General features: G+C 46.2%; 1 protein-coding gene across 2 annotated transcripts in view; it reads right to left on the reverse strand.

Moving 5' to 3' along the window:
- Positions 1–15,230: 15,230 nt before the first annotated feature.
- LOC135912140 (uncharacterized) overlaps positions 15,231–24,433 on the reverse strand; it is an 87,447-nt gene continuing 78,244 nt past the window's right edge. The window contains exon 11 of one of the 2 annotated variants that reach the window (XM_070527201.1): positions 15,231–15,406. In XM_070527201.1, coding sequence (XP_070383302.1) covers positions 15,275–15,406 — 132 coding nt within the window. In that variant the 3' untranslated portion in view covers positions 15,231–15,274. The remainder of the gene's footprint in view (positions 15,407–24,433) is intronic. The other variant, XR_011508976.1, reaches the window with a different exon arrangement.

A 24,433-nucleotide genomic window follows, 5' to 3' on the forward strand; every position in this document is an offset into this window, starting at 1 on the left:
ACACAGAATGACAGCGCTGACTCTGTGTGTCTGTTTCTTTCTACCTTCTCGTTAAGTCACACTTAGATATTCTATCATTATTAATTTAGTTAGTGAGCGAATGTTTACAACTTTAAACGGCTGATAAGACTACTATCGTTACTTCATACAGCTATCTACTAATTTGCTATCGCAATCGGTTCTTTGGCTTTCGGGTGGAACAGATAATTTATTAATATTTCTTGCTTCCTGTCACACTCTAATACATTAGGCGGTCTACTTCAAAAGGCGGTCATAGCTTGCACAAAAAAAATTGAAATCTATAATAGGTTAATTAGGAAACTATGATAATTAAGTTTTAACTAATTGATTTTTGGCACATATTGCAATTCAGGAATTCTGGCAGGGGAGACCTCAAGGCCGATAACACTTGGAAAGAATTTTCGGGATGACACCCGTTTCAAGATATTAACTGCCGAACTTTCCGGAGAAATGATTTGGCGCTTTAGTTGGTTTTGTGTTTCAATCCATAAAACGACGTCTTGTTAAGAAAGTGGAACGACCGTGCATTTTACAATAAATCCATACATTTACCAGTGCATATCTCATAAATGGTGTCATCTGCACAATTTTCAAGTGGGTATGCAATGCCGTCTCACCCCTTGGAATTTGTAAATTGCAATATGTACCATAACGTAACTAAAAATAACTTATTTATTGAATTTTTGTTAATTAGTTGATTACGTACTTATTTCTTGTGCAAGTGATGGCTGCCTCTTCGAGTAGACTCGCTGATGGAAGAGAATTGTGCTATCGGCCACAAGAAATCATAAAAAAATTTTGAAAGTGGTCACTGAAACCTCAAATATATTGTCCCCTTTGTATTTGGTGTTCTTCAATGAACCATTTTGATAGCAAAACTTCAGTCACCGGCTATGTACCGCTCTTCGATGGACCTCTTCGACACAAACTTGGGTCAAACGGTATGTGGCGCTCTTCGATGAGCCTATTTTGCACCTACTTGGATGACAGATTACGCGTAAAAGATTCGAGCATGAACATGCGGACGTAGTGGAATGCCTTGAAGTGGTTTAACGGGTTCAGGTGACACGGCGGACTCCAGGGACGGTGGCTTTCTCCGGTGAGATTCACGGCACCGTTTGACATATAAAAAATCAGCCAGAATTACAGGTTAGTAATGCGTCCCGTGCACGTGGATGAATGTTCGTGAGGAGCGCAGGTACCCAGATATGGACTCGTCAAGGCAAAAACATACGATATCATCCTGCTAGTATTATGGAACACACAGTAGCTAGGCTAGGTCATTTTAATGGGTGTTTTGCAGCGAAGCTATATATGGTTTGCCAATTTGTGCGTCCGTCCATTGCCTGTACGCCGAAAACTCCGGTATAACCCCATGTGCATGCGCGAAAGAAGAAAAATAGATGCGCGATTGGCTGCGCCAGTAGTGACGCCGTTGCTCTCTGTCGAAGGTGAGTGTGGGCGCAGCAGTTGCTCTTCAGCTCCGAAATGGGTAGGCCTTGCGTCATACGCTCTCCTGAGGAGCAGGCAGCTTTCGATCAGTAACGGCGCGAGCAGAGCCAGGAACGACTTCATCTACGCAGTGTCGATGCTGCATTCCGGACAAAAGAACAGGCTCGTGCAGCTGAGCGCAAGCAGTAACTGCGTAACGAGGCTCCGGCAACCTACCATGCCGTTGTTGAATCCACCGTTCGGATTAACCCAGTGGTAAAAACGGGGCCGCACGTTTGAGCTTGGCTGGCTTACCACCCGTACAGAGTGCCTGGGTGGGGATTTTTTTTTAATACAGCACTTCTTTCGTAGACAGAAAGACATCAGCACAGAAGATAAATGGTGTGGTAACCGTGTAGCGCGGTCTTCTATCTAGTAGATGATATGTGAAATCTGATCGCCGACGTGACGTCGTCTAAGGCCATTGCGTTAATATTGGCCAGGAAGATGTCATCGTTCCCTCCATTTTCACTCAATGACTCGGCGGGTGCCCAGTCTGGCCAGCGTCTTCGCGCTTGCAGCCAGACTTACAATGATTACGTACATTAAATTCTTGTAGCGGCAAGGTCGACTCTGCGAGTCGCCCTGAAGGCTCACGCATGTTTCTGAACCAACACATTAGCATGGTGGCCCAGCACTACTTTGAAGGGACGGCCGTAGAGAAAAAAGCAAAACATCGCCCACAGGACCACGAGACGCTGTTTTTCCGTGGTAGAGTAATGCGTGTCGGTATGGGGAAGTGAGCGGCTGGCATAGGCTCTTGAAATGTCATCTGAACGTTGGACGAGTACTCTGTCAAGACTAGTGTTGCTAGCGTCAGCATGAACCTCGGTGTCCGGCTCGCCGTCCAAACGTGCAAGGACGGTCCCTAACTGCAAGCGGTGTAGTAGTTGGGCGTAGGCCGGCCTTCTTATTCATCTAGGCAAATGGCGTGTCCTACTTTGTAAGGCGAATCAAGATTTTCGCTAGCTTTTCAAATTTTTGAATCAAGGGGTGATAATGCGCTCGGCGACATTCTTGCTGGTAGGAGCAGAAAATGCGTCTACAGCCACAAGCCTGATGGGATGGTGTGGGACGCGTCTCGTGCTTACAGCATGCCAGAGAAGCTTGAGTTCTGAATAACCAAAGTGGCACTTTTGGAGTTTAACTGTGCGATTAGCCGATGAGATTGCTTCTAGAACAATCGGAAGGATAAGAATGTATTGCGTAGATGTTTCAAGAAAGAGAACCGTGTCACGAAAATTCACGAAACAACTCTATATTTTCAGTCCAGCGACAAAATGTTCATTATTTGCTTGATAGTGTCCTTGGCGGAGCACAAACTGAAAGGAAGCACTCGAAATTCGTAGAGGTCATAAGGAGTCACTGAGGCAGTTTTCAAGCAGTCTTCTTCGTTTACCGCGATGGGCCAGTACCCGCCTTTCAAATTGAGTGACGAAAAATAGAGGGCACGCCGTAGTCTTTGAAACGAGTCATCGCTACGTGGCAGCAAGTAAAAGTCTTCTGGTTTGACGCCTTTGAGCTTCCACTGGTTAATGCAGAAGCGGAGTATTTTGTCTTTCTTTTTTGACGAGAGTGACTAGAGACGACCATGAGGTGGTCGAAGCTTCGACAACCCCGATGTCGAACATCTATTGTATTTTGCCTAAGAAAAGATTGCCGTTTTTACGGCTGTTGGCATATCGGGTAGGCGTCGTGGTATCTGGTGATCCACTGTTTTGTGAATGGAGCCTGGCACACCTTAGGAGAACTCGTAAAATGCGCCCTGTACTCAAACAAGAGCTCGCGTAGTGAGTGCTTTCTGGTTGTCTTTAGATAGCCCGCAAATGAGGTCTGTGTGGCCCAGTGACATGTCAGCCATTCGCACTACTTCATAGGAAAATTATTCAGCGTCGGTGTCCAATCACCGCGGAAAAGGCGTCGGTGCTCTTTACTAATGCTGGTGGCAAGCAATGGAGTGAAAGTACATTATACTGCTAGCCACAAAACACCTGCTGACGCAAGGTGTTATAAGTTACTTTCTGTGACTGCTTCACCATCATGCAATCAACTAGAAGTCACTTGGACTAGGACTCTGGCTCGTGGAAAAAGAGTGAAACTGTCGGCGGAAATGCGAAGACCGTTGCAGTCGATGATTCGGTGAGGTGACAAAGTGATTAGATGCTCCCGATTGTCATTAATAGCACCGTATTTTGGCAAGAAAGGTAACCCCGAGAATGACGCCGTAAGAACACTCTAGGGTAACAAAGCAATATCGAAGTTGCGTCCATGATCAAATAAGGCATTGCCGGAATAATAAAGTACCGAAAGGCATGTGCTTTTATGCGAATAGTTCAAGCAATCAAATATGCTTTAACAATACCGTCATACTGTGTAAGAAGCGGAAAAATAGCTGTCCCGAAAAAAATATTGCATGTGTTCACAAATGAGAATATGAGAAATGGATGTTCACAAAGCATTTAAATGATATAATAACATGTATTTCAACATGACGGAACGCCAACCGCAACAATAGACAGTTGATGTCTTTTCTTATGTAACTGTGCGATAAAATACCTTGCAACTACCTGACTCCCTAGTCCGGAAGCCAGAAAAGTCTCCGCATATTTCCAAATAGGCGAAATTTTCAAAGTTACATATGCGGGAATGCTGTGGAAACTCGTTTCCCATTACTATACCAGTAATCTCAAATAGACATCTCATCTGTTATGCTTCAACATGAAAAAAGCCGACCTGGATCAAATCAGATATTTCCATAAAAAGAAAATTCGCATGACAAATTTAATGAATATTTTCACACTCCCTGTAAATGAAATATCCAGTTGCCTGCAATCAGTTCTATGCAAAAACATCTGCCTGCGGTAGTTGACAATCTTAATGCTGTTCGCAACTGAACAAACCATAAATCTTGTTGCTCCTAAAGGGAAAATAAAACTCGAATAAGGTAGTATCCTGCGCACAGTGATCAAAACGATAGCACAACAAATGCATTTCATGTTACGAGATAGCCGAAGGCTACTGGTCTATTTTCACCAGCTGTGCTTAATACGAGCAACTTGTCGCATCATTTTAAAGACATGTACACAGGACGAAATTGTACAAACATAAAATTGTGTTTAAATCTGTATAAGATATGCGCGGGCTACCTCTAAATTTTAGGCATCCGTAGTAAATTGCCCATAATTACTGAGCGAAAGTGTGATAATTATGCAATAGAACTAGTGCTTTGCGCAATAACCACAGCTATGTTGCGGCAAAAAAACATAATAAAGCCATGATCACTTACATGGAGATTTCGCCCACTGGCTCAATTAAGTTTATCTCAATTTATTCGAAATAAATAGCATTTCCGCGCTCTCGAATTGTGAATGCTCGAATTGAATAGTAGCAGGTGCTGTATAGGGCGGTCACTTCGCGTTCTAAGTTTTAAGGATTCACATAGCAACCATGTGCACTAATTATTCACGCCTTACTTGCATGTTTTTCAGCATTGGGTCAGTACATGATGGGGAAGCCGCACACGCATATCTCAAGGGCAGCCCAGGGGCTAAAGGATGCCCGGACGAGCGAAAATATATTATGGCGAAATACGTGAAGCCAAAGGAAGGTTCCTTCCTTCGATTGTCTAACTGCACCCGCGATCAAGTTAAGGCTTTTCTTGAGTGAGTTATGTGCCTTTTCTTATCGTATAATTTAAGCGTAAAATTGAATTTTTGATCTTATTCCTATTAGATATATGTGTAATACGCCGGTAAGTTCTTGTATAAGTGCGCGGTATTGATAAATAAACGAATAAAGAGTCATGGTGCAAGGTATGTTGACCCGGTGCCTAGCAATACGTCGGACGTACGCACTAACAATCCACTTGCATTCGTAAAGGGGCCCTGGAACAGTTCAGCTACGACAGCAACTATGTACACTTGAGACACGTTTCTGCCGTCGTCGGGACCGCGATGTTGCGCAGAAAGTCCAAGCACGATAATATCCTCGCCGCGCCATATGCAACATGTGCGAGTTCAAAGCGCGTGAGGATGAGCTGAGGATGTGGTTCAATGTCGCGCGCGCAAGGGAAGGAAGTGGGGAGGAAGCGCACCGTGCCGTCGTGTGCAGGTACCAGAGAGATGTAAGGCAGGGGAAGGACGACCTATTAAGGTGGCCGCCCGGGCCAAATCTTAAAAGTGATCTGCAATGAGTGCAGAGTCTAGGTGCACCGAGGGCTAATCGCATCGTGTGCGCTCTGTTCTCGCCACTCAGTTCGCGTTGCAGCGAGAGGCAGCACGGTTGTCGATTCGCTCGATGCTGCTGCCACGCTTTCCACCTCCAGCGTTTTCACAGCAAGGGCTTTCCTCCTTTCCTGCCCTATCCTCCCTCTCTTCATCTTATCTTTCTATTCCCTTTTTTCCGTCCCCCAGAGTAGGGCAGCCAGCCAGACGCATTGGTTAACATCCCTGCATTCTCTCATTATTTCCTCTTCCTTAGACAGCAAGTATGCGCGGTCATCGAGTGAGATGTGTTCATGCTTGCTTCTGCACGCGTGACACCATACTTGGTAATTGAATTAGTAAGCAAAAGTTTACAAGTGTATACGGCCGATAAATCTACTATCCTTAGTTCGTGTACCTATCCACTACCTTGCTGGCGCAAGCGACGCTTTGCCTGTCGGGCGATACTGGGACATTTCTTTTTATCGAAGTCAAGGAATGCACTTGAAGGTAAAATAGACTGTGTTAGAAAAAAATCGGCAAACGCAGTTAAGACTGTTCACGTGTGGGAAAGCGAAAGCATTATAATCCCGTTGGCGAAGTGTTTCTTTCAGAGTGTTCCTTGTCTACGCACGCTCCAGCCTGTATTTTCATTGCGTCTCGGTAAGGGCAAATAAAACCGCGCCACGCGACTAAATTCGCTCGCGTTAATGTCATCGACACATCCCTTTTGCCCATCTGATGTATGTTGTACAAGTCTCGTACTCCCCTCCTGTTTCTCTGGAAGCACATCACCCTGTTTCCGCTCCATTTATTAGGACTTCACGTCGTAAGACCTTGCCATGAGACAACCACTTTCTTTCTTTCGTACCGGGAGGCCTTCGCTTAGCTCACATCTTTGTCAGACGGCTTGTTACCCGATAATGTTTTTTCCCTAATGACACACATACAACGATACACAACAACCCCGTGACGACAATGGGATGACGTAACTGAATTAACGACAGTGATAAAACGACAGCGCGACGACGACAGCATGATGGCGACGGCATGAGTGGAGTCAGGTTACAAACGTGGAACGGTGCCGATATAGCGACCCCGACGGCATCACAACGAATGCAAGACCACTGCATGAGGAAGGCAGCATGACGACGACGGCATAATGAATGTTGCATGACGAAGCTAGAAGGACGGCGATCCAAGAGCCACGACGTCATTACGACCACGAGCGCAAACTTTGAGGTCCTAGCTAGTTAACAACTTGGGACCCTGGGCCCAGCTGACGACTGCATGAAGAGAGTCGGATATCATGAAGCTAGAATTCGGCAATGAAACGATCACGGCGACAGCACGATCAGGAGTACATTCCTAGTGGCTCAAGCAGGGAGGAAGCTTAGCCACAGGGTGAGCCTAAGAGGACAGACAGACAGACAGACAGACAGACAGACAGACAGACAGACAGACAGACAGACAGACAGACAGACAGACAGACAGACAGACAGACAGACAGACAGACAGACAGACAGACAGACAGACAGACAGACAGACAGACAGACAGACAGACAGACAGACAGACAGACAGACAGACAGACAGACAGACAGACAGACAGACAGACAGACAGACAGACAGACAGACAGACAGACAGACAGACAGACAGACAGACAGACAGACAGACAGACAGACAGACAGACAGACAGACAGACAGACAGACAGACAGACAGACAGACAGACAGACAGACAGACAGACAGACAGACAGACAGACAGACAGACAGACAGACAGACAGACAGACAGACAGACAGACAGACAGACAGACAGACAGACAGACAGACAGACAGACAGACAGACAGACAGACAGACAGACAGACAGACAGACAGACAGACAGACAGACAGACAGACAGACAGACAGACAGACAGACAGACAGACAGACAGACAGACAGACAGACAGACAGACAGACAGACAGACAGACAGACAGACAGACAGACAGACAGACAGACAGACAGACAGACAGACAGACAGACAGACAGACAGACAGACAGACAGACAGACAGACAGACAGACAGACAGACAGACAGACAGACAGACAGACAGACAGACAGACAGACAGACAGACAGACAGACAGACAGACAGACAGACAGACAGACAGACAGACAGACAGACAGACAGACAGACAGACAGACAGACAGACAGACAGACAGACAGACAGACAGACAGACAGACAGACAGACAGACAGACAGACAGACAGACAGACAGACAGACAGACAGACAGACAGACAGACAGACAGACAGACAGACAGACAGACAGACAGACAGACAGACAGACAGACAGACAGACAGACAGACAGACAGACAGACAGACAGACAGACAGACAGACAGACAGACAGACAGACAGACAGACAGACAGACAGACAGACAGACAGACAGACAGACAGACAGACAGACAGACAGACAGACAGACAGACAGACAGACAGACAGACAGACAGACAGACAGACAGACAGACAGACAGACAGACAGACAGACAGACAGACAGACAGACAGACAGACAGACAGACAGACAGACAGACAGACAGACAGACAGACAGACAGACAGACAGACAGACAGACAGACAGACAGACAGACAGACAGACAGACAGACAGACAGACAGACAGACAGACAGACAGACAGACAGACAGACAGACAGACAGACAGACAGACAGACAGACAGACAGACAGACAGACAGACAGACAGACAGACAGACAGACAGACAGACAGACAGACAGACAGACAGACAGACAGACAGACAGACAGACAGACAGACAGACAGACAGACAGACAGACAGACAGACAGACAGACAGACAGACAGACAGACAGACAGACAGACAGACAGACAGACAGACAGACAGACAGACGGACGGACGGACGGACGGACGGACGGACGGACGGACGGACGGACGGACAGACAGACAGACAGACAGACAGACAGACAGACAGACAGACAGACGGACGGACGGACGGACGGACGGACGGACAGAGAGACAGACAGACGGACGGACGGACGGACAGACGGACAGACAGACAGACAGACAGACAGACAGACAGACAGACAGACAGACGGACGGACGGACGGACGGACGGACGGACGGACGGACGGACAGACGGACAGACAGATGGACAGACAGGCAGACAGACAGACAGACAGACAGACGGACAGACAGACGGACAGACAGACGGACAGGCAGACGGACAGACAGACGGACAGGCAGACAGACAGACAGACGGACAGGCAGACAGACAGACAGACAGACAGAGATACCGTCGTCATCATCAGTCTATTTTATGTCCACTGCAGGTTGAAGGACTCTCCCTATTACAGTGAATAGACAAGCTCAAAACTGGTGAAGTACTAAAGGAATGCTATTCGCATTGCAACGTAAACACACAGATAGGCGTCGCAGGTGCTGTGACATTAGGCGTCGCAGGTGCTGTGACATAACCGGTCACAGCACCTGAAACACAGCACAAAATAATGGAGACACCAATGTCTCCTTGGTCATGTTGCTTTTCTGCTGCAATATATTATTAGGCAAACACCAACTAGCCGAAAAGCAAATCCTGATACAGTTGTAGGTTTTGATTTTGTAGTGAACAATGAAACCATTTTTTTTCAGAAGTGATCGAGGCCGATGTCTTTTAACTCACGAGGCGCGACGGTGGCCGCCTCTATCCGAAGCAATCCTACGAAAACCCATTGTGTATGGATCAAGGTATTGCAGTTACCTTTACAAGAGTATCCCTAGTGTGGAATATCAGCCGGTAAGATGCGCAAATGTTTGCCTTCCTTTCATACTAAAAGTCTACTTGCAATAGGCCTTAAAAATATATATGAAGTTAACGGCTGCGTCATGAACCAACACCTTTAGTTTCAAGAACGAATTTTAATGTTATTTACAGGAAAACTAATGAAAGTTTTCCAGAAGACTGTAGAGAGTAGCGACTGTTTTCACTAATAAAGCTTTTACTTTGCAATATTACCGAGCCTTAAATATTGCTTGGTTCATTCGGTTAGAATCAGGGGTTTCAGGTACATCATTCCAACAAAGAGAAAACGTATATTATTAGGTGGTGCTTTGTAGCTTCTTCTAATTCATGCTTGCCAATTTTCTCGATCAATCCGGGAAAACCCAGGATTCAGACCAATCGTACCAAGTGCACGTACGCGGCCTTAAATCTCCTGAAAAGCTGTCCCAACCAACCCGCTGGAAAAATTGAGCATGTCGTGCAGCAATGCCACGTCGTAATTGCTATTGTGCGTTTCGTAGCTAGCCAACATCAGATTTAAATCCAAGTCATTTGTTGTCATGCAGTGTGGGCCTCTCTTAGTTCGCTTCAGATCTAGACATACGTGAAAGAAAAAAAGGTGTTAGGCGTAGCCAAATGCCCGGTTGCCTTATGTCACCTTCTAATTTAAATGGGCGTGGTCTAGATGAGTGGTAGAAGGGCCAGTATAGCGGGATATACGAGGTGTTCCGAATTTTACGTGCGGGCACACATCCTCTCCAGTAGCAATACCAGAGTCTACACGTTGAATGTCACTACAGAAATCCATTCAACGCTGTTCCTGACGTTCTTAGGGCGAATAGAGCCACTTGGACAACCTTCGCAATAAGTACTGAGGCCATAATGAACTTAGAATGTATTTGTTAATATAAACCCGCCCACAATACTAGCAGCGATATATCTAATAATGGGACTGGCACCAATTTAGACATATTTCTTACAGCACTGTGATCTAGAAATTAACTTATGACTTTGTCTTTTTTCTTTTGTTCATTCACCTGCTATGGCTGTCAGAATTTTGATTTTGTGCACAATGTGGCACACCCGCTACACGCAGAACAAATTGAATTACCTACTAGATTTGACCAAAGTCGATAAAAGTGAAGAAATGGGCAACCGGGGATGAAGTTGACCCTCTTCCTGCACATCAGTTCAATGCTCCACTAGGTCGTTATCCTGGACCCGTGTGTGTTTTGCCAAAGTTGCTTTTCGAAACGTCTGGAGCCTGGGTTACGTGCCAGCTTCTCGAATTTATCAACTGTGGCAGGTGGTTCTTTGGGACACGCAGTTATACTACACCGCCTTTGCGATCGATCCTTGATTTTCTTCAGACAGATGCTTACGAAATTGGGTGCGCGGGGTCCGGTCATGATGCTATGAAGTTATAGCAAATCATATTGACTGTAAAAAAGACGGGGACAGAGGAAGAAAACACATAAACAGCACGGGCGGTAACTTTCAACTGTTTTATTCATAGCAGCCAGTGGGCATATATAGGCAAAAAGAACATGCGCAGATCGCAGCAAACAAGAATGCACATCAGCTTAGCGTGGCAACCAATTATCAAAAAAATATATTTCCGCTTGAAACAACCTAATGGAGGTATCGCAAACAGAATCTTGGCCTTTCTTTTTTATGTGGTAAGCCTCCATCAGTTCACGTGCAGTCTGGTCATGGCTTCTCCCCAGAATCTTTATCTCTTCAGAAAGAGGTGCACAGCGACAGGCATTGCACTGCGCAGGTAAGTGCGCCAATTCATCTTTCGTTAACTTTTGTTCATGCTCCCTGGCTCGATCATTTAGGCACCGTCCAGTCTGCCCTATGTAGGACTCGCCACACGCCAGGGGGATTTCATACACAACTCCTACATTGCATTTGGCATACGGCTTGGTGTGGTTCTTACCACAACCTTGCCTTCCTTTAGGATCATGGGAAGTGCGGGGGCAGAGCCGCGCCAGCTTAAAAGGGGCTGAAAAGACAAGGGGGACTCCAAACATGCCTGCCACCTTCCTTAGGTTGTGAGCGACCCTGTGAATATACGGCACTACTTCAGGTCTTATGGCCATAGAAGTCGTCCTCACCCTTGCTTTGCCTGAAGTAGTGCCGTATATTCACAGGGTCGCTCACAACCTAAGGAAGGTGGCAGGCAGGTTTGGAGTCCCCCTTGTCTTTTCAGCCCCTTTTAAGCTGGCGTGGCTCTGCCCCCGCACCTCCCGTGATCCTAAAGGAAGGCAAGGTTGTGGTAAGAACCACACCAAGCCGTATGCCAAATGCAATGTAGGAGTTGTGCATGAAATCCCCCTGGCGTGTGGAAAGTCCTACATAGGGCAGACTGGACGGTGCCTAAATGATCGAGCCAGGGAGCATGAACAAAAGTTTACGAAAGATGAATTGGCGCACTTACCTGCGCACTGCAATGCCTGTCGCTGTGCACCTCTTTTTGAGGAGATAAAGGTTCTGGGGAGAAGCCATGACCAGACTGCATGTGAACTGATGGAGGCTTACGACATAAAAAAGAAAGGCCAAGATTGTGTTAGCGATACCTCCATTAGGTTGTTTCAAGCGGAAATAGATTTTTTTGATAATTGGTTGCCACGCTAAGCTGATGTGCATTCTTGTTTGCTGTGATCTGCGCATGTTCTTTTTGCCTATATATGCCCACTGGCTGCTGTGAATAAAACAGTTGAAGGTTACCGCCCGCGCTGTTTATGTGTTTTCTTCCTCTGTCCCCGTCTTTTTTGCGGTCAATATGATTTGCAGTAAATACCAACTAAGCCAAACTGAAGTTCTTATGAAGGTATAAGCAAACATTCATTTTCGACCATAACACGCAGGGCTACTCTTGCGTGCCGGACAGGATGTCTAACTTCTTCAAAAGGAACATTATGGCGCATACGATTATAAGTAATCACAGCTTACCGACTTTACAACGATGGCTTCATGCTGCCGCATGCAACTGAGTATAATTATTTAGGTGTTACACTCCCTAAAACTTTGCCTTGCAATGTAAATATTGCTGGTTGATCGAGTAGGAAAGCATCTCCGAAAAAAATACTTAGGACGCATTTACAAGACCGAAGGAAACTTCGTAAATGTGTGATTAATGATGATGATGTGTGGTGTTTTATGGCGCAAGGGCCAGGTTTACGGTTATGGCGCAAGGGCCAGTGAAGAGCATTGGCAAGGAAGAAAAGGAAGAGCGTAGCAAAGATTGAGCATTCAAAGGTAGGTGCAGTGCTTTGGAAGACACGACGATACGGCAGAGCCAAGCATAAGGGCGTTTGGTACAAGAAATAAACAAAACAAAAGGAGCCGATCGCAAGAATTTATCAAGTTTCAACGAACCAAACGGGAAAGAAAGGTATCTTATAAAAAGACCAATACACTGGGGCCCTATAACGCAAAACTATTCCAATATGTTTTTATTATAATCTCCTGACGTCAAAGTTACGTAGCCGCTGACGCAAGCATTGGCGGTGACCTGCAGCTTTGCCTGAATAGCCCAATCAAACGCTCTCCTCCTTTATTGGTAGAAACTTTTATTTGCTTTCAAAAACAAACAATATTGCCTACATGGAGCAGTTTTTCTTATTTAATTGGCTGACAGCAGGCGAGGAGCACATTCAAGTGGAAAGGGTTTCGATGGGGCCGAGCCAGCGCACAGGAAATAGATAACCCGTTGAAGAGGCCGGTGCCGGTGTTTCCTTTTGGTCCGCTTTGCCTTACTTAGCTTGCGGTGGTTTGTCTAAAATCGCGGCCACGTGTAACGGATATTTAAAAATGCCACCATAACGGATCCTAAGAAAGGTTGGCAGAGCGATGCGCTACAAGAGCCCAAAGGGCTCGATAACTTTATACAGCTACGCAAAAAGTTTCGTTATACGCAAATAAACAAATGCTCTCCGGCAGGTGTGATTATCCAGTGCCTGAGGGATCTGCGGCAGATCTCTTCAATTCTTCTCGGAACGGGACAGTGACCGGCTATTCAGAAAAAAAAATCAGTTTCGTTCGGTACAATAATGCATTTAATGCGTGCACATCATTTTGACGCAATGAGTTTTCGCCATTTTGTGACGTCGAGTGACAGGTAGGCGAAGTCGGTACAGCCCGAAACCGTTTAACCAATAGCGGAGGGTCTATGGCGAAAATGCATCGAATGATAAATATTTATTACTCGTTTTTTTTCGTCAAGTCATGCATAATCAGTGCATACACATCATGTCAGACTGGGAGCTATTGCAGATTTCGTGACCTCGCATGACAGACAGGCGAAGCAAGGGTGGTTCAAAAAAGTTTTTGACCAATCCCGGAGGGCTGATTGCAGAATTGGAATAGAAAGTTTGGATTAGCTTTACGTTATGGCACCCCTGCGGAAACACGAAGACGTGAAGACAAGACAAAAGCGAAGTGAGTTGCACAACGCGGTCGAGTTTCCGGAAGCGAAACAAGAAGGTTGGCCGCTGTAAAGAAATTTAAAGGCGAGCTGTCGGGTTCCGAATCCAAACCACAAAGACTTCGCTCGTATGTAGAACAAGGCTCATGTGTGGGCGACGAAACGTCTCTTATTTTTTACAAAATAATTATTCTTGGTCAGCCTTGTCTTTTTTCGTGATGTCTCCTTTTCGTCTTCTTTTTTTTTCTAACAAACAGTTGGTAGTTCGGCAGGGGCTCGCCGTTTTCCTTCGTGTTATATTTAATTCAAAATGCAGCCTTCTATCCCGAATCACTCTATAACGCTACCTCTGCACTTTTCTGTGGAGTTCGCACAGCAATGACAAACCGGAATTTGTGCTGTATATGCATTGCAACGTGACAATAATTAGATATATTATTTCTTAGTGCTAGACCCACAATCCCACAGGCCGGAGATATTTGGCACGGGAACAATTGAGAATGCCAATTTTTTGTCTTTGATTTCTGAATTAGTAGTCGAATAAGTTTGACGTTTACTTAGTGTATCGATCCAAATAAGTGTGCAAATTTCTGAAAGTTTATGTTGGATTTGCATAATAGCGCAGGTGATGGCAGAATATCAAAGCCAGCCATGCCAATCTTTTTATGTACCTGAAAGAGCTGTTTATTAAAACTACGTTCTCAGCCCTCGTTCTTTCCAATGTAAAGGTGATGTAGTGGTCCGTACAATCACTATCAGTCCAACTGTGATAACTGCAGATCCCAAAGTTGTAACCAATACTGCATAATAAAGCCAATGAGATTTTCGGCGCCATCTCATTGAAAGAAGGTAATTGTTCTTACTAATATTTACACTAGCTGGCTTCAACGTAAATTAGTAAGGGATGAAAAACCTTGCCAAGCAGAATTGAACTAGTATAAATATTCAGGACGTAGTGGGACAAAGTCTACTGTAAAATTTAGAGGTGGAAGGGCAATGTGACAATATTACCTTGATTTAGGCGAGCTGTTCAACTTGATAGTGTCATGGTACATGATAACGTATGTCTTGTTCTAGTCCTCGTACTTCACGCTTAAAAATACTGTACAATGCGGGAGTAAGTGTACCGCTCCTTGTTTTACGTGTGTGCATAAAACTTAGAACTTAGAAGACATAAAAGTGATTCTGATTGTGAAGCAGGTGTACATTCACAAACCATTCAAGCAGCATGAACAACGTGGTGTGTTCAGGATGATGCTTTAGAGGGACGGCACGACACAGTAGTAGTGGCCACGATCGCCTAGCACGGCCATCATTGTTCCAGGACAGGCTTCGATCATCAGGCGTTGTACTTCGCAGTGGTTCCCTGGACTCTTAGGATCGGACAGCGGTGGTAGTGACTTTCTAGCATCTCCTGCACCACTGCGACGAATTCCTCCGTGGAGGTAACAATGCGTCCCCTCAGACAGACCTGCGGCAACAAGGCGACACACGTTTGGCGGATCGAGTGTTATTTAATGGTTCAGTATCGCTGTCACCAACGGTGGGACCAAGAAATTCCGGGAAAAGAGTGTCCTACGCCTCTCCCTCACTGACTCCAGTAACCACCACAGTCGTTAGACACACACTCCAGCTAATTTCACTCTCATCCCAGGAACCAAGACACGCCAGTTTGAGTAATGGTTGGCAATTTCTGTCTACGAAGCTCCCCTTCCTTTTGTATGTTCAGTGAACATAGGTGCGGGTGTCAATGTGTGAACTCTCGCCCTCAACGCGGATCCTTCGGCGACTTTGGAAGCTCTGAGTGGACGAAGATGGGACGGCAGATTTGCCTGGCCTAGGAATCTAGAGAGGATAGAGGGAATAATTGGACTTTTTCAGCTCTTCACTATGCTTCACTTCAGTCATGCTAGACTGCTGACACATAATCTTCTCTGTTTCGCATGTAGATATTGCAAATAAACCGAGTAGTCCTCTTTCTTGATGAGAACATGTTGGTCCCTTCAACAGCATCCTCACCGTGGATGAGTCGGATGGCAGTATGGGACAGCTTTTGACATGCCCGACTCGAACTCTTACATCTCCCGCACTAGGAAGGTGAGTTTCACTAGTGATAAAAAATAGCGAAACATCATCTGACAACGACTGTCCGACGGTGATTCGTTAGCATTCAAGCAATACGGTGGTACAAAGTATTGTCTCGACGAAACGAGCTACGTTTCAGGCTAGTACTGTAGCGGGACTGCTATTCCGTGCTTACCTATGAAGAATCAGTGAGATCTAAAGCCACCGCTGGGAAGCATGCACGTGACTTCCGAAAATACACAGTACGCTGTTGCGTGCGAATGCTGAGAAAAGCGTCATGGTGCAACTGGGTTGCTCACTCGCGTTTCCTTCTGAACATGCTGCATTGGCACGTGTTACTGCCGAAAAGCCCGTCCTGCGCACTGGGGCCTTCGAACACTGAGAATAGTTCCTTCGCTTGCAGCACATTCAGTGCTACCTACTCAGCGACACAGGTTGGCAAAAAGTTCAATAAAGAGCTTCACATATCCAGTGCATTCATAGCTCAGCTTCGTGAAGCGTTGGGATAAAAGAAGTTCAGTGAAAAGCCGCACATACCCTGGTTATTTGTCACGCAGCCTGCCATTGCGTCGCGTCCCAGTATTTGAGCAGCCTTTGTGACGTGGACTCGATTCCACCACACAGTGGCAAATTTTGAGGGATTTTTTTTTGTCATTTTAGAGCGACACAATTACGGTGGCAGATACCTAGTTAGCCAAGTTGGTGTCAAAGACGTTAATCGAAGAGCAGCACACACCTACTTACATATACGCTGTGACGAAAGTTGGCATCAAAAACGTTTACTGGAGACCAGCACAGACCGAGTGGGGCATACCCACTGCTACAAATCGCCGTCAAAGCGTTTCCTCGAACAGCGGTTCCTATCCAGTCAATTCTCTGCAGTCACACTCGTCGGCGGGAACGAGGTGCGTTGAAGAGCAGCACGTATGCACACATTGCCACAAGCTCAGTGAACAAAGTTTGTGCAAAAGTTCGTTTCAAACCTCCTTATTTCAGGACAGCAGTACAATGCGCTACACACTCGATCACTTACCACCTATAGGCGCAGGTAGGCAAAAAAAGGCGGTTAGAAACAGACACATTGATGCATTATGATAAATACATGGCCCTCGGAAAGTGTGCGAAGTACCGAAAGAATGCTAAAAACTTAAAATGATCCTTCAACGTCACCACCACTGACTGAATAGTAGCTCTCGAACTACAAGAACTAGTCTGCGCATGAACCCTGCATGAACATGGCTCACGAGGAGTGCCACCGCACGTTAGTCGATTGTCTGGAAGTACACACCCTGCACCGCTTATGTGCTCCGCGTTTCTTAGATTCCGTGCATAGGAGACGCGGAGTCCCCCCGCGCCCTAATACACGTAAACCGTAAATACTACATGAAGTCACTCGGCGCTTCTTCGTAGTTTCATCACCAACGTCCCTGTGTCACTAGCACTCACCTTTACCGTGACTAGACGATGGTGGCAGCGGACCTACCGACCAGAGGAAGTCTAGTTACCTATAAGGCGAGAAGGTAGGACGCTAAGCAAGCGAAGTTATCTACATCACTTTTCTACTGAACGCATGCCCTACGTTGGCTCCTGGTGGACCCGTAGTAATAAAAAGGCTATGGAAGAATAGTGTAGAAACGTAAAGAAGCATCCAAAATGTAGACACGTGTAAATCTTAACAATATTACGACAACATGGCGAACACCCAAGTACGAAGGAAACATGCCAAACAGAACGTCCCTGTTCTCGCTTTAGTATGGGAACTTTTGTAAAACATGAACAGTTGTCACGGAAGCTTCAGCACACCAGTGGGTTTACACTACGTTACGTGGAATGTAAGACTGTACTGACCATCCATCACTATACGTTGTTCCCCGCTTCGGACAAATTAATCTTCTGAAAATTAAATTAAAGTTATAATTTGTCTCAATGGTAAGCGACGTGTTATCGAAAATTACCCTAGTGCGCTAGAAATTTTTATTTAGGAACAATATTTTTTTTGTGCGGCAAACATTGCTGATTACAATTTCGTCACTGAGCTGCATATTTGCAGTGAGCTGCACGTATTGTGCGCAGCTCATGTTCATTTCTTGGTGCGGCATGATGTTAAAGATAGCCTTTGAGCAAAAGCAAAAACGCGTTTCCATTTACGTAAAAGTGTCTTGGCGAAGTCTCGTGGGCTGTCTAAGCGGATTTATTTCTGCTTTCTAGCACTACAGCGATGAACACAGCATTGAAAGGTGCATTCTAATTTGTATAACAATTGATACAGCTGGAGAAAGAGTACGCAACATTCATCATGCGCCAGACTTCATGGACTGTCGCATCCATGGTGGCCCACCAAAGGTAAGATTATAGGCGAAGCCTACATCCAGAAAGACCAAGTAACAGTGTTTTTAGCTGGTGAACAAATTGATGTAAACATGTACGCAGACGGTGCAGGCGATATGTCAAAGAAAGCATTCCAATAGAAAATACATATCTACGTATTTCGACACCATAGGCGCTACTACGCAATACTATTCCATTCTATTAGTATTCGAATCCTGACGTCAAAGTTACTCCACCGCCAATGCAAACATCGGCCGCGGGCGCTCAGCGTTGTACGTGCTCGAGGAGCACGTACAAATGGAAAGGGTTATGGTGGACCCGAGCTAGCACCGTGAAAGTAGATAATCCGATGAGGAGTTTGGCGTCGGTATCTGGATTTGCCTCGCTTTACCTATGCTTACCTTGCGGTGACTGGTCGGAAATCATAGCGGCGGGCAAGAAAAGCTTAAAAATAACGCTAAAATGCATCCTCAGCGAAGAAGGGCTAGCAGAGCGATGTCACATGCGTGCCGGAAGGGCTCGACAACGTTATATTGCCACCTACAGCTGTTTATTGCACGCAAAGAAATCCATTCTCCCCGGCAGTTGCAAGTAGCCAGTGCCGAAGCGATCGGTAGGTAGACGCCTTCTATTCCTTTCACATGAGGTAGTCTCCGGTTATCCCGAAAACAGTGCACTTTTTGCCGGCATAGTATTTTATCTTTCATGGATACACGTAATTTCGACGCGTTGAGTTTGTATGTTTTTTGTGACGCCGCGTGAAAGAAAGACGAAATGGGCGCAGGGCGAAGATTTTTGACAAATAGCGGAGGGATAATGGACAAAAAGCCGTAAAATAAAAAAATATTGCCTTTATTTTTCTCGGCCTAACCATGCATAATTAGTGTGTACACACCGTACCACATGGGAAGCTTTCGCAGCTTTCTGACGTCGCGTCATACACAGGCGGAGCGGGCAAGCCCGGGAAATGCGTTAAACATTCGTGGAGAGCTGATTGCAGAACTGGAATAGGAACAGTGTGGAATAGCCTGACGTTATAGCACCCCTTGATACCAAAAAAATTATATCCAGATCATTCTAGGTCATGTAACAGCTAAATCATTTACAAAATTAAAAGAAGCAAAAATTAAAATTGCTCCAAGCAATGAATTTCACATGCATACACCTGCACAGTGTATTATCAAAGAAGAATGAGAGAGAAAATAAATATAGTACTAACAAAAATGGTGGGATAAAAATTGCATGGCACCAGCAGACTAAACGGTTTAGAAATCAATTTTGCCATCATTTTAATTACTTTTGGGAATCGCTGTTTTATGTTTGCGAACCGGCAGTGTTGCACTACCGACAAGAACCTAACATATTGCGTTTTTGCAGGTAAGAAATGTTGCTATAAATTGTGAGAAATTGAAACGGTACAGCGTTCTGGTGCACGGCTCCTGAATACAGCAGAGTGTTTAATATTACTGTTCGCTTTTTTGGAAATTGGGAAGCAGTAAAAGCCACGAAAAGGAATCGACTGATGCGAAAGACATGTGCGAGTTGATAAGGGCCTTCGAAAACATTAAACGCGATTTTAGCTTAGAAATTTGCGAACTGAGAGAAAATGTGTCTCTTTGCACTGACGTCTGCAAAGATGTAAAATAATTTACAAATGAAATCAAGCAAATGATAGCAGAACAAAGGGAACTCACAAAAAATGAACATAGAATTAAAGGAAGAAAACAGACAGCCTTCGCAACGCTCCGAAGCTTTGGAGCAATAAATGCGCCTAAATTACTTGGAGGTTAAAGGAGCACCTTCATGAGTCGACCCAGTAATGGTCATACAAAAGACAGGCGAAAGTGTTGGCGAAAAAATTGATACTACAGACATCGACACATGTGATTGGATCCGCCCTCCGAAGCATGGCATCCAAAATATTAACGTTCGTTTCGTGAGAAGAAACATGTGCATCGCGTTGATCATGAAATGCAGGAATAAAGACTAGACAGCGTTGTCATTGGTCAGTGGAAAGAAAAGCCAATCTATGTAAACGAACACCTTACACAGCGCAATATGGCTTTGCTCTCAGCCACGATAAAAAAATAGAAGGAAGCTAGGTGGAAGTATGTTTGGACTTCCCGTAGACAGGTGTTGGCACGCAGCATGAGGATTAGCCTGTAGTCCACATTACAGCTGAAATATACCGTAACTATATCCCCAGTAGAATCTTGAGACAATGCTTTATCGAGAATGTATCACGTTTCAACTAACAGTACCAATTACTTTACCGCCACTGACCACAATTAAAAATTTTCTACTTCTGGTTAAATATTTGCGGCATTACACATGAACACAAGAAGCATAAAAAGCAAGGTTGACGACAACTACGTTTCTTTAGTCATTATCTGTTAAGTTTGATGTGTTGTTTTCGGAGACATGGATCACCAGAAATGACGAACTTCCTAACCTGTCAGGATATAATTCAAAAGATTTCTGTCGTGTTAAAAAGAAAGGTGTCCCAGTTGCAATTTATTTCAAAGAAACATTTCCTCATGAGGTACTACAAGATTACTGTGTTATAATGATGATGTTGAATGCCTAGCATTGCGAACTGAAAAAAAAGAACAATTACCGTAGCCATATATAGACCACCTATGAGAAAAAAACCATTTGATATGTTTCTGGGATAATCTACTCTGGCGTTTTCACCGAGCTATAAGATTTTCATTATGCGTGACATCAACATAGACATGGTGTCCAGTGCCTTATGTGCCAGACAGATGGTGATGTTATTGTGTGCTTATGGTTGCACAAATCCCATCAAATCGTTATAGGGTTATAGATCACAGGGTTATATACCAAGCGAATCCACTTCCAGTTCACCCTGTGAAAGTGAATGCAGAGCGAAGCTTGTGCGGACGTTAGACATATACCACCTTGCCACATGACGCCCGACGACGTTGCACAAGCAGTATCACCACCACAGGCGACGTACGTCGCACGCGCTCCCCCATGCGGAAGTGCGGCACACATCGTCCTCCTTCTAGGCCATTCGCCAAGTACGAGTGCACCATTGAACGCCCCTTAACTTGTTCTCTGGGTACTCTGATTCATTATTAACAAATACCGCCTTTTCTGTTAATAATGAATCAAAGTAGCAAGAGAACAAGTTAAGGGCTGTGCAACTAGCAGTGGAACAATATTTGTTAGACGTAACGTTAGCTGGCATGAAGACAGCGACGTGAATCAGAGAGCAAACAGGGATAGCAACTATTCATGTTTACATTAAGATAAAAAATGAAGTTGGCCACGCCGTGTTTCGCGTATAACAGTTACAGAATGGGTGGCAAGAAAAGGGGTGCTCATTAGAGCATGGCAGAAAATTAGGTGGGGTGATAAAATTAGGAAATTGGTTGGTACAATTTGGAAACAGCTAGAGCAGGACAGAGGTAATAGGGGATCGCTGGAACAGGCCTTCATCCTAGTGGACATAAATGTAGGCTGACGATAATGTTGACGATGAAATCAGGGTAACATCGGCCAAGTACTTGGTTCGCAGTGTTAACTTCGGTCCACTTTTATGAGGTGAGAGCAAAGATACCCGTGTTTTGCCGCACCTGGAAATGGCAACTGCTCTGAGCACGCATGAATAGTTTATTATAATGCCTCCATTAGGTACGTTTCCGCTAAATAAACACTGTGTTATATTTCCCACGCGATCAAATTAAAGAGAACTAAACGCAATGTAGCATGGACTTTCATTAGCATTTCATGACACCACAGTAAAAGCAGGCTTAGCGGGAGGAACAGCGCTAACTTTCACATACCACATGCTGGAAAGGAAAATGCTCAATGACGTAGAGGGTGGCGCATGGTTATATCTGATACGGCACGTGATTTCAATATGTTTCCACCATATTCAAATAAATGCAGCTTCTTGTGGTTGTTAAAGTGGTATGTTACCTTGTTTGTCCTTCTCACGGTTCCCGGCGCACAGAGACATGTATATAGGCAACGACATACAAGGTACCTTTATAATGCTAAACACTATACATGGGTCCACATCTAATGCACACGACCCGGATAAATGGCCTAGTTACAATGATCAGGGTAGCAAGGGCAGTGGCGGCGACGGGCGTCTGGCATACGATCTACACCGACGACATTACCCTGTGGACGGCCAGCGGCACCGACGCCAACATCGAGCAAAAGCTGCAAGCGGTGGTTGCCGCCATGGAGCAGCACCTTGACGGCACCGGCCGTGTGTGCTCGCCCGCCAAATAGTAGCTGTTCGTCCTCACACCGCCACAACTGGAACAGAAACGCGCTCCCCCTCGGGAGTGCGATCACATCAAGACTACTACTTCGTTGCAACGCATTCCCGAAGTTCCCAAGATCAGGGTCCTGGGCCTGCTGCTAAACAAGAGCACCCGCCGCGACGAGACTATCAACAAACTTACCACCAAGGCAATGGACGCCATCCGGCTCATACACCGAGTTTCGACACGTCGGGCGGGCATGCGTGAGGACAGTTTCGTGCACCTTCTCCAGTAGTTCACGATCAGTCACGTCGCCTACGTTGCGGCCTACTCCAACTGGCAAGTCACTGACGGGACCAAGCTGATCAAATGGGCTTACAAGATGGCGCTGGGCTTAATGGAGACCACGAGTACGGTTCGGCTCCTGCAGTTCGGCATCTATAACACCCTAGAAGAAATAGCCGAGGCGCAGCTCATCGCACAAATGTACCGACTATCTACGACCACGGCAGGCCGCAGTATTCTGACGTCCCTAGGTTACAACCCCTCATCTCCCACCCGGCAACCATGTGCGATCACCGAGGAGGCACGGGCCCACATCCACGTGGACCCAATCCTGAAGAACATTTACTCCGAGTAGAGAACGGCGGCAAGAACGGCGGCAGTGGCGGGCCAAGATCTTCACCGAACAACACGCTCAAGACTTGCACGCCTGGTACGTGGACGCAGCGGAATACAAGCGGGAAGGCTTCGCGTCAGTGGTCGTTGCGGCGGCTACCGGTACCAAGACAATGGTAGCGATCATGCGGTGCACGGACGCCAAAGACACTGAGGACGTTGCCATCGCTCTGACAATCTCCGAGGGTGTGTCGCACCATGCTCAGCGACTCCAGGAACGCCATGCGCAACTTTGCCAAGGGGCGAGTATGTGCGCCGGCGGTCGCCATTGTCGGCACGCTCCAGCTCCAAGATTGTGACAGCACTATCCGTATCAAGTGGTTCCCGGCGCAAGCCGGCAAGCGTGCATCCTCACCGAACCCCAATGAGACGGCCCATTCGGCGGCGCGAGCGCTTACCATCCGCGCCCCCGAAAGAGACCGTTCCGTGTGGTAGTTAGAAACCAAGGACCCTGTGACCAGTTATAGCGAAGCTACCAACTGGAACTGCTTAGCTCGACGGACAATGCCGCCTCACCACCGGGCACTCAGTCGGGAGGAGGCCGTCATCCTAAGGCAGATACAGACCGGGTCACTCCTCGTCCCGGCAATGCTACACGTGTTTCACGCAGAACTCTACCCGAGTAGTGTGTGTGGTGTTTGTGCGGTGGCTGCAGCGGAGCAATGGCACATCATGTGAGACTGTGTCAGGCTCCCGACCGAAGCCACCTCTAGGACATAACCGCCCAAACTTCAAAGTGCAGTGCAGTCTACAGACACGGACACTAAACTATGGGCCATCCATAAGGCACGGGGTGCGCTCAAAAAGCACAAGTCTGGCGACCCATCACAAATGGGCCGAACTGGGGTAGTGCAGAATAGGGCATAACCCCGGGTCGACGCTTCGTCAACGTCATGACGCGTTAAATCGTCAGTTGCCGGCATTTTAATAAAGTTATTCCTATTCTATCCTAAAGCAATGTTTCAAAGCTCCTGTGTTCAAGAGTAGAAGAAAACCGCGTGCGGGCTCCTCGGCCAGTCGCAATTTTTGTTTTGATGTCCCGCGTGGCGACCAGCGTTGGGTGGTTGGATGCTGTCACCCTGCACCGAATGCGTTTCAATTGTTCCTGATAAGGTGCGCGTCTGGTTACAAACACGGAGCAAACACACCATTTCCATCCCTGC

Source organism: Dermacentor albipictus, chromosome 10, assembly GCF_038994185.2.
Source record: "Dermacentor albipictus isolate Rhodes 1998 colony chromosome 10, USDA_Dalb.pri_finalv2, whole genome shotgun sequence".
Lineage (NCBI taxonomy): Eukaryota > Metazoa > Arthropoda > Arachnida > Ixodida > Ixodidae > Dermacentor > Dermacentor albipictus.